A 10619-nucleotide genomic window follows, 5' to 3' on the forward strand; every position below is an offset into this window, starting at 1 on the left:
TATTGGTGTATCTGGTTTCATCACCTCAGCACCTGTCCCAAGGGGCTTTTGACTTCCACATCCCCTAATACCTTTGAGGGGAGATTCCTTCGCATATGCCAAGATACTTCAGACTGTCCCTGCCTTTTGATACTTGCTTGTCACAGTTCATTTAAGACAGACACTGCTAGAATTTTGTCCTGAATATAACAGAGGTGTTTCAAAAATTTGGACAAGTCCCCAGCAAAGCCAGAACAGCCATGGGCCTTCCAAAAGAAATGTCTTGTACAGAATAAGCTTCTGGCTTGACACCACAAGTGTGTCTGGTTTAAATGGGGGACAGCAAGATGGCACAATGTGGGCTCTTGACAGTTTATTACATTGTGGAGTTACACTAGTCCAATCTAAAATGCACCTGATGTGATTACATTATGCAAGATGGCTTGTTTTAAACTAGTGATGCAGGACACAAGGAATTTCTCATTGCAGGGATATTTTCTCCCTTGAGACTTCAGTTGTATGGTTTGTAGCGGCTGCAACGGTTGCGGTGGTAGCAAGGAGGAAAACGGAGCTGGTGGACGCTCAGATCCTGGCTGGTCCCACGACGCTCTGTCTGAACTGGTGCCTCCTTTTTCTGTTCATATCAAGAGCAAAAAAGGATGGAAAGAGAGATGTTAGTAGCAGACCTGAGAGCCAAAAAGGCTTCTGGCTACTGACCAAGCGACCTGAGGGCAGCCTAAGAATGGAGGGTGGTGGTTTCTCTATATTCCTCCTCCCCATATCTTCAGGGCAGTGAATGCACTAATCTGGATTCCAGAGGAACTATCAAAGGCACCACATCCAATGCAAGGAAAGCACTGGGGACAGCCTTTTAACCTTTAGACTAAAGCCCTGGGCAGATTGACTGCCTGTTAGCATGAATGCTCCTGATCTACATTCCCTTGGACATTGGGCTATCGTTTTACTAATCAATAATAAGACTGGCACTTTGAAATGGCAGTAAAGCAATCCCTCCACTTTTGCTAGGGTTAGGGGCACAGGACTCCCCTGAATGTGGAAAAAACTGCAAATCACAAAAACATTCTATTTTTAACTGAGAGAATACCTATCTAGGACTCTCTAGGTCCTCCAGTGCAACTCTGTGACCAACATCTGATAGACATTCACCACTAAACTGGGCTGGAGGAGCTAGAAATGCCTAGTGGACTTTTCTCTCTAGGGATCTCTTGGTCTTTTCCTGGAGTGCAACTTTTGGTTCAAGTTCACCATAGAGTTGCATTGGAGGACACAGATCTTCCTAGAGAGAACATAATAATACAATCCATGAAAAAGGAGACCTGCAAAACTCAAAGTCACAAAATTATCCTTCCAGAACACAGCCACATAGCCCAAAAACCTATTAAAAAACATTAAAGGCGTGTTTGAATGTTTTCCTAGAGGATGTGTTTTTTGCTCACTTACTGTATATACTCATGTAGAAGTCTAGAAATTTAGGTCAAAAAATTGACCCCCAAAAACTGGGTTGACCTATCAATCTAAGTACCGTATCTTAACTCATTTTTTAAAAGAAGGCAACATCTCCTGGTGAAAAGCAAGAGTACAATATATGAAGCACCAACCCCCTCTACTCTCTCATCCATCAAGAGTCAGCTATGTCTGCTTGAATTTTATAAGTTCTTTGACATTGTTTTGCTTTGCTTCATCCTTTAGATCCTCTCCTATGTGCCCCTAAATTGTATCCTTTACTTATCCACGGGTCATAGCAAAATCCATAATTTTGGCCCCAAAACATGGCCTTCGCATATACATGAAGTCGACTTATAGTCGAGTATATAAGGTATTTCTATTTTATTTTATTCATTCAGACAACCCATATTGTTTCTATTCACCGACAGCCATCCCCATGACAGTTAACGCATGTCCCTCCCACGTCCCGATTTCGAATCTTACCTCCGCAATCTTAGCCCACTTCTGATAGCCGCTCTGTAGCTTCTGCGCCACTTTTTTCAGAAGCCACAGGATCCTGGAAAATGAAATGAATTACATTTTCCCTTCTCGGTGACTGCTGAGCAGCTTCCAGGTTAATTTCTATCAAAAACAAAGGGGCTCCCCTGGCCTTAAAACCATGGGAAGTCTGTCAAAATCCCCTTCCCTGGTTGTAGGTGAAATTTAGGGGCAATCTGGGACGTGTAGTTCTCCAATGTCCCCTGGCGGAACAATTCAGCCTTCTAACCCCAAGAACTGTATGCAGTTGATCTTGATCTCCAATTCCCAAATATTTCTCCCTCAGATGTTTTGGACTTCAACTCCCACAATTGCCAGTCAATTTGAGCAACAGTCAGGAGTTTTGGGAGCTAAAGTCCAAAATATCCCAGGGATGAAAGTCTGAGAATCACTGGTCTATCTTGCCCCAGCAGTACAGAGTCTGACCATTTGATGTCAGCGCGCCTGTTCAAATCTGTTCTTTGCCACAAATTCCCACAGCAGACCATGAGCAAACAACGGTCATGCCATCTCAGCCCCTATACTCTGGCCTTCCAGATATTCTGGACTTCAGCTCCCAGAAGCCTCAGCCGTCTTGGCCAATCGTCTGGGATTCTGGGAACCTGGAAAGAAAGAGTTTGCGGATCACTCCCCAACAGGAACAATACTAGATGGAAAATAAGCGCATCCAAAGGATGGATGATGGTGGAATGGGGTATTCTGGAAGAAGGTCTAGCTAGCTAGTGCCATGAGCAAAAGAATTACTCCTTGCTGTAAAATGTTGTTGCAGATCCCATTTCTGGCTCCTAGCAACAATAGGGACATATTTCTGAGACCTAAGGAAGATATTGCATGCAGACAGGATAGAAGCCCCTCTACCCAAAGTGGGAAGAAGCAGATATCAATCCCATTCCCACCATCCAGGGATTACTAGTGTCATGGAAGTGCTGAATCAGGGTCATATTACAGGTTTGGAGGGAACTATTCATGGTGCTGAACCATATCCTTTAATCTAAGCATTTTAGAAGCCAATAAAACTGAGAGCAGGTTGAATGATCCCCTGACATGGAAGCCAAGAGCTACTTGGTATGTTTTTATACTGTATATTGTATTTCTACACGTATGTTGTAACCTGCTTTGATCTCTGGAAAAGCGGGCTAGAAATAAACAATATTATTATTATTATTATCATTGTTCTTTTCCATTCAACTGTGTTCCAGACTGCAATCTGTCATGTCCACCGGACCCCAAGGAGACCCACCGAGAGCCAAACAAGCTCCATTTTTATTGCCCTATCCTGGGTTTTCCTTCTGGGTCATTTGATCCTGTGGCAAAAGGTCTGACAGAAATGTAGGTGAAGCTTACCCTTGCCAGAGCTTGCAGGGATAAACCAGCAAGCCCTGTGAGATGTTGCCAGCTATCTTTCGGAGGGAGATGTGGTCCTGAAAATTTGCAGGAGGCAGCTGCTGTGCTCCGTCTCCTGAGTCCTCCACCGCTGTGCTGTGTGTCTGCATAAACAAACAGTGAGCAGAAGTATACATTAGTCATGGGAACGTGAAGGGTGGGGGAGAAGGTGGGAGGAATTGTTATAAACTGGCCTATTGCAGTTGCCAGCGAAGGAAGGAAAAAAAATCAGCCCATCTGAATTGGTGCTGGGGAAGACTTCTATGGGTACCGTGATCTTCGCCCTTTCTCTGTGCTATGAGGGGGGCAAAACTTACATTGTCCAAGCTCCCATCACTGGAATTGCTGTTCTCCTCCTTCTCCTCCTCCTCTTGCCTCTCTTCACCATCACGGAAGGGCCCACTTCCAGATGGAGAATCAGTAGGGCCCTGAGATTCATCTCCACTGTCTATCTCTGGCAGGCTGCCTTCCGTCTCACTGCGTATGGACTGTGAAAGGAGAAAATTGGGCAGCTTAGTCCTAAACCAATTTAGGTCCAATTGCCTGGACCACAGGGATCATGAATTGAAATTACTGTCCCAGCTATTATTGCCCGAGGCAAACCTATCCTGAGGTTTTCCTGGTAAGATTTGTTCAGAGAAGGTTTGCCATTGCCTTCCTCTGAGGCTGAGAGACTGTGATTTGCCCAAGGTTACCCACAAAGTTTCCATGGGGGGGGGTTGTCATTGCCCTCCTGTGAGGCTGAGAGTTGGTGACTTGCCCAGAGTCATCCAGTGAGTTTTAAAACTCAATCAAGGAATTGAACCCTGACCTCCAAAGTCCTAGTTTAACTCTCAAACAGCCTTGCCATGCTACACACACACACTACGCTTGATCTTAGCCAAAAGGTACTACCATCATTTCAACGTCCTCCGGCCATTGCTGTTCTTCACTCCGTGCTATCTTGCACGGAGGACTTCCATCTGGTTCACGGTTCTAGAAAAAAAGAAGAAAGGAAGGAGGAAAGGAGACAAAGGGAATCCTTTTTATTCCTTCCTTCTGCTAAAAGATGCCAAGGAACATCTTTTAAATCAAAGAACAAGCAATGAAGTAGCAATAACAATACCCCTTGCCAAAGAGACTGGCAGGGAGGCCTATTTTGGCTGGCTGAAATATACATACATGCTCAAGAAGTCAGCCTGCCCCTCTCACCTTTCTCAGACACTGAAGACAGAGTTGCATGCCTTCACCACGCTTGCGTTTCCTGGCCATCCTCTCCTTGGCTTGGTGCTGCATTTTTTCCTTATTGATCTGAGGTGGGAAAGGAAGACCATTTAAAGAAGGAAATACTACCAGCTGGAAGCCTCATTTTTAGGTGAGCACTGGATGTCATCCCTTTTGGAGCAGAGGACCTCTCTTGGGCAATAGTTTTTTGTGGGTTTTTCAGGCTATGTGGCCATGTTCTAGAAGTGTTTATTCTTGACGTTTCGCCAGCATCTCTGAAGATGCCAGCCACAGATGCTATTTTTGTAAGGAATTCACTTGCTATGTTATTTTTTTCCCAGTAGAAAGGTTTTCTGTAAATAAACTTGACTTGCCAGACAAAGGTCTGTGTCCTATTGTGTCTAATCCTCTTAGTGGCTTCCATTTGAGTGGGACATTGAACCAGCAGAATTGGGGAGACTAAAAAGTGTGTGGGAGGTGCAACAGCAAACCCCAGAAATAAAAGCAGCACAACACAGACATAACTTTCAAGGCCAAAGCTGCCGGGACACTCGCTCTTTTCTTATTCCATGTTTCTGCCTCCACTTTTTCAAGACTGTTCTGTCCAGTGAAGTTAAAAACAAAATAGGTGGCTAACCAGATGGCAAAACTAGTGTTCGTTTCCCTTGACAGGTCCCATATTAAGCTCACAGTTTTGTATCATCACTACATCAGTACTGCCCTGACTTCCTTTAAGGGTGAATTCCTGATGGGGAGGAATAACTAACTGTCTTTGCAAGACAGCCAGATGCAAACATGCTTCCCAAACCTAAAACACCATGAAAAATGCATGAGGCTTTTTCTGTACCTTGTCATAGAGGTGGGTTGTTTTAAGCAACGCCACCAAAGTGGCCATCGTCTTCCTATCGTCGACGATAGCCTGGAGCCTGGAGATTGAAAAGCAAACAAGTAGGATGCTTAGTGTCCTGGGATGGATCCTACCACCTGCACCCTGACCATGCTGGCTTATCTGCCTCTAAAAACCTCCTAAGTAAACAACAACCATTGCAAGAGAGCCACAAATCCCACCCTGGATGCTTGGATATTGCACCTCTGGTCTCCAAACAAACCAGAAGTAAATAAAAGGTTGCTTCTGACGTCTTCTAAAACTCTGGGAGAACTAGAGACACAATGATCAGCTGAACTTCCATGCTCTCCTTGAACATGTCATGCCCAAAGGGTAAAAAGAAAACCTTACAATATATTTCTCACTTATTCTTACTTTCAAACACTTCTAAATATTTTTTTATTATTCCTAGCTGTTGGGCCCTGACCTGTTCCATCTGGGATGTTTAAATCACATTGGGGTTTCCTCCCTCCATTTGTAAATTGCCCAGAGTCCTGCTTTTTTTGGTGGGGGCAAAGGGAAATAAAAGAATATCTTACAATCCCAACAGTAGGTTTAATAACAGAACACACATGTAATGAAACCAGATTCCCAGCATCTCCCAAAAAACCAAAAGGCGCTTACATTTCATATAGGCAGCTGGAAAGCCTTCTAAAGTGCCTAAGCCTATGGAATTAAAAAAAAAGGAGACAAGAGTTATCAGATATCTGCCCATCTCAAACCTTGCAGTTTTCTAGTTTCAAAGTGTGGCCCTGAAGGGATGTTGGACTACAACTCCCAGCTAATATTACAATAGCTGTGTTACATCTGCCAGGAATACACTATGGGGAAACCTTAGAATTATATCACATCACCTCTTACAAAGGAGCTTTCAAATTTCTTGTTAGCATTATAATATTTTTAATTAATAGGATGAGTTAAGGGTACATTGGATCCTGACAGAAATGCTCAAATAGGGCAGAAATAAAGAAAGAAACCGGCAGCTCTGCCATGGGCCCTTGGAGTAATACCAACCTCAGAATCTCTTCCCGTGGGTGCATTCTTTTTTGTGGCCTTTCCACACAGCGCAGGGGCCCTTTCCGCCTTCGTGGCTCCCTGCGTCTGGCCTTCATTTCGCCAGAAAACACTGAGCCTACAGAAGCAAAGAAGGTTCAGCAAAATGTCTCCAAGGAGGTGCTATTCTATTCTTTACTCCCTGGCAGAACAGAAATACCTGCGCTCATGGGATTGTGATATTCTTACAACGTTGTTGGGGTGTGCCTTCAAGTCTTTTCCTATTCATGGTGGCCCAAAGGCACACTTATCCTAGGGATTTCTTGGCAAGCTTTGTTCAGAGGAAGTTTGTCATTGCCTTCCTCTGAGGCTGAGAGAGCGTGGATTTGTGCAAGGTTACCCAAAATGTTTCCATGGCTAAGTGAAGATTTGAATCCGAGTCCCTCAGCAAGCCAGTCCTCTATTCAAACCACTATTCCACATTGGGTCTCTATTCCTGCAATGCCCCCCTTTAAATTCTGAAAAGAGGCCGGCTGCAGGCTTGATGGAAATTGGATTCTGGCCCTGGAAAATGCCAAAAACCAACCCCCAAAGGATGGGGTAGGCCACTTGCACCCTATAACTGTGGCTGAAAAGACCCAACAGTCTATATCTGTGAAAGATTACAGCCATTGGGCCTTTTAAAGGCTAAAAATGTGAATAAGCATGGCCATGGGGTGCTTGTTCTTGGGGTCATTTAGTGGAGCTGGGAAATTCTTCACAAACAAAAGCAAAGCCACATTTCACACACTTCATGTACACTGTGACAGACTGGGACTTCCATATTATTGGGGCATTGAATTTCTTCCAGGTTTTCGCCCATGGCGCTGGAGCCCAAGACAGAGTCAGCACCACAGAGTTCAGACTAAAAGACAGAGCGGGTGCACCAATCCACCAACATGGAAATCATGGACTACTACAGTTTATGTGATTAATCTGCAAGGCATTGTCCTCCAATTTCATCTTTAAAATTTGCAAATTATCCTTTGCAGATCTTTGAGAACTAACTTCCAACCGAAAGAACAGAGCCATCCAGTTTACTTTTTTAAAAATGCTTTGTAAATAATATATATATATATATATATATATATATATCCCCAAAAAGCCAACCTTGATGTTGCCATTTTAGATAAAGATTACCATATTACAACCCCATTGTTTGTAATGGAAAATGAACATCCATGGATTTTGGTTACTATGTGGGGTCCTAAAACCAAATGTCAGCAGATGCTGAAGTCAAACAGATAAAGATCACCAACTAGCAGGCCCTAATCCTCTTTGCAAAATCCTCCCACCCTGAGGCCCTGCCGTCCACACCAGAACAATACACAAATTAACATGGAATTTTCTCCAGACCCAAGGTCACACAGTGTGTGTGTGTGTGTGTGTAGGGGTCTCAGACAGAATAGGGAAACTGGTTTATTCAAATGGTTTACAAACCAACCAAGAAAATCCAGCAAATGCTTCGCTCAGCCAAGGACCAGAGAGACCCTCTCACAGCCGCAGGAGTTTACCATATACCATGCAGCTGTGGGTCCATCATTCATTCATTCATTAACTTTATTTCAGCCAACAGGCCATTAACAACAAAATGTATATAAAACATATAAAACGTATAGAATATTAAAACATTTAAATCGTTAAAATGCATAAACTTGTTAAAATAAAGCCATAAAATGGATATTCATAGCATGCTCATGGGATAAACGTTTATAATTGTACAGAAACCTCTCGGATATATTGAATAATATGGAACCTTGAACACAAGACCGAGGTGGGTATTTATTTGGATATACCAAATGCAAGCACAAGGGACCAAGCTGATCAATTAGTTTTACTCATAAACTTACGTGTTTTAACAGCAGAAAAAAGAAACTTAGCTACTGTTTCTGTTTTGCTTTTCTTAGCATAGTTCAACAGGTATCTCATATACCAACTGTTTAGTCTACCAGGAAACTTGAACAAGAGGGGAGAAATTAATCTTGACCTCTCATCTTTATAAAAAGTGCAAAAGAGTAAAACGTGTTCTAAAGACTCAACAGATCCATCACCACAGGGACAAACCCGTTCATGGTAGGGGGTTCCCCTGAACCCACCCTCTAGGAGCGCTGAAGGAATTACATTAAATCTGGCTTTAGAGAACACAGCGCAGTACTTTGGGATTGTCAAATTTTGCAAATAAAATGCCTCCCTCTCTGAATTGAACTGAAGCCCTAGGCTGATGGGAGAACAGGAGATATGGGCAGAGGATAAAGAATGTTGGATATCAATATCTTTTATGCGGCGTATCATAATCTGCTGGGCTCTCGATAGATCTTGTGACATTAAGAAGTTGTTTGAGAAGCCCAATCTCAGCAATTTCTCCTGGATACTTTTGGACCAAAGAGTGGTATAGTTATCTTTCCTTACAAGTTGCCAGAGACCCGAATCAGGGCCCGCAACAGCTGTGGGTAAGTCTACATAGGGACCACCAAACGCAGTGTCCAAAGACAAATCAAGGAGCATGAGAGACACTGCAAACTGAGTCAGTGTCAGCCGGAAAAAAATCAGCAGTGGCAGAACATGTTATAAACCATCCTGGGCATAAAACCTCGTTTTAAGTTTCATCATACATTATTTTATAAACGAACCCTTGGCTTTTGGCCCACTACAAATAAATTTCAGCAATAATGCCTTGTTCCACTCTTAAAAGGGGGCGCTCATTTAAAAAATCGGTAGAATAGTTTGAAAAAAGGAACATTATTTTAGGGAGCACGACAGCTTACAGTAGATATTTCCCATCATATAGAATCCAAGTTTGTCCCAGCGATCTAATCTTTTTATACTTGGCCACATCTTCACATAATTATTTTTAACAATTCCGAGTTTTTATTTGTTAGACAAATCCCAAATATTTGACTTTATCCACTACTTTTGCAACCCACATTGTCACCAGATCCTTTCTCTCTTCGTTGTTTAAATTCATTGTTAACATGGCAGTTTTTTCTTTGTTAACCACCAAACCTGACACATTGTCAAATATGTTGTATCGTAAGTTCTTATTAATTTTTTCTATATCTTCCAGTGGTCTGGATAGGATAAGACACCACGTCTGCATAAGACTTCAGTTTCATCCATTCCTTTGATCTTAATACCTCTTAGTTTCACATCATACGAATCTCTCGTTCAAAATTTCCAAAATTAAAATAAACAGCAAAAGGACAAAGGACAACCCGGCCTTGTTCCCTTCTGAATCTGCATCGCCTTTGTCTTTTCTCCATTCAAAATCAACTGGCTGGTGTTTTTGATACAATTAGGCCATCCAAAGTCCAAAATTATCCCAACACCAGGCTATCGCAAGCCTCTTTTTAAAAAGCCGCCCGTTAACCCTATCAAAGGCTTTCTCATAATCAACAAAAATTTAAAGCCAATGATCTACACAACTTATAGCAAAATGGTGTCCGCCTATAAAAATGTGGAAAATCAAGGTTTGATGTTTGAAATGTACATTTTTGGAACATTTCAAACTATGGATGCTCATCTGTCGGGGGATGCTTTGATTTGGATTCCTGCAGGCAGGGGGTTGGACTGGATGGCCCCCTTGTGGTCTCTTCCAACTCATGTTTAGAACTTGAGCCCCAATTCCAAGATATCTTGGTTGTATAAACCTTTGGACGTTGTGTGTTTTTTTCCCAGTTTCCCTATTCTGTCTGAGACTCTTGATGTATGGTAAAAATTCCTTCCCTTTGGTTGCTGCTTGTCTTACTACTCTGGGTTTTTCTGGGTCCGACCTTAGTTGAAGTCTATTATCTATGGGTGACCCTGGGTCTGGAGAAATTCCATGTTAATCTGTGTATGTTCTGTTATTGATGGCAGGCGCTCAGGATGGGAGGAATATGCAAAGCAGGATTAGTGTTTGTTAACTGGTGATCACTTATCTGCATGGGAGAGACCCCTGATCCTGGGTGGCTTTTCATTTGCATTTGATGAGTATTCATTTTTGCTGTCTTTAGGCTGGTAGCCAAACTTGTTTACTTTAAGGGTTTCTTCTTTCCAGTGTGAAATTATCCAATGTTATGGATTTCAATGACCTCCTTGTTGCCTTTGACCTGATAGTTGTTGGCAGGTCCAGAATTTCAGTGTTATCAACAGT

The 10619-nt window shown here is 42.7% G+C and overlaps 1 protein-coding gene across 4 annotated transcripts in view; it reads right to left on the minus strand.

Annotated features, from left to right (window-relative positions):
- Positions 1-6: 6 nt before the first annotated feature.
- The window catches only part of LOC121935535, a 43809-nt gene continuing 33196 nt past the window's right edge, over positions 7-10619 (minus strand). For all 4 annotated transcript variants that reach the window (XM_042477163.1, XM_042477166.1, XM_042477164.1 and 1 more), the window contains 9 exons: positions 6470-6587; positions 6080-6121; positions 5417-5495; positions 4558-4656; positions 4261-4341; positions 3684-3854; positions 3328-3470; positions 1930-2002; positions 7-613 (listed from right to left, as the gene is read on the minus strand). In XM_042477163.1, the coding sequence (XP_042333097.1) occupies positions 491-613; positions 1930-2002; positions 3328-3470; positions 3684-3854; positions 4261-4341; positions 4558-4656; positions 5417-5495; positions 6080-6121; positions 6470-6587 (929 nt within the window). In that variant the 3' untranslated portion in view covers positions 7-490. The remainder of the gene's footprint in view (positions 614-1929; positions 2003-3327; positions 3471-3683; positions 3855-4260; positions 4342-4557; positions 4657-5416; positions 5496-6079; positions 6122-6469; positions 6588-10619) is intronic.

This window comes from Sceloporus undulatus, chromosome 6 (genome assembly GCF_019175285.1).
Source record: "Sceloporus undulatus isolate JIND9_A2432 ecotype Alabama chromosome 6, SceUnd_v1.1, whole genome shotgun sequence".
NCBI classification, from domain to species: domain Eukaryota; kingdom Metazoa; phylum Chordata; class Lepidosauria; order Squamata; family Phrynosomatidae; genus Sceloporus; species Sceloporus undulatus.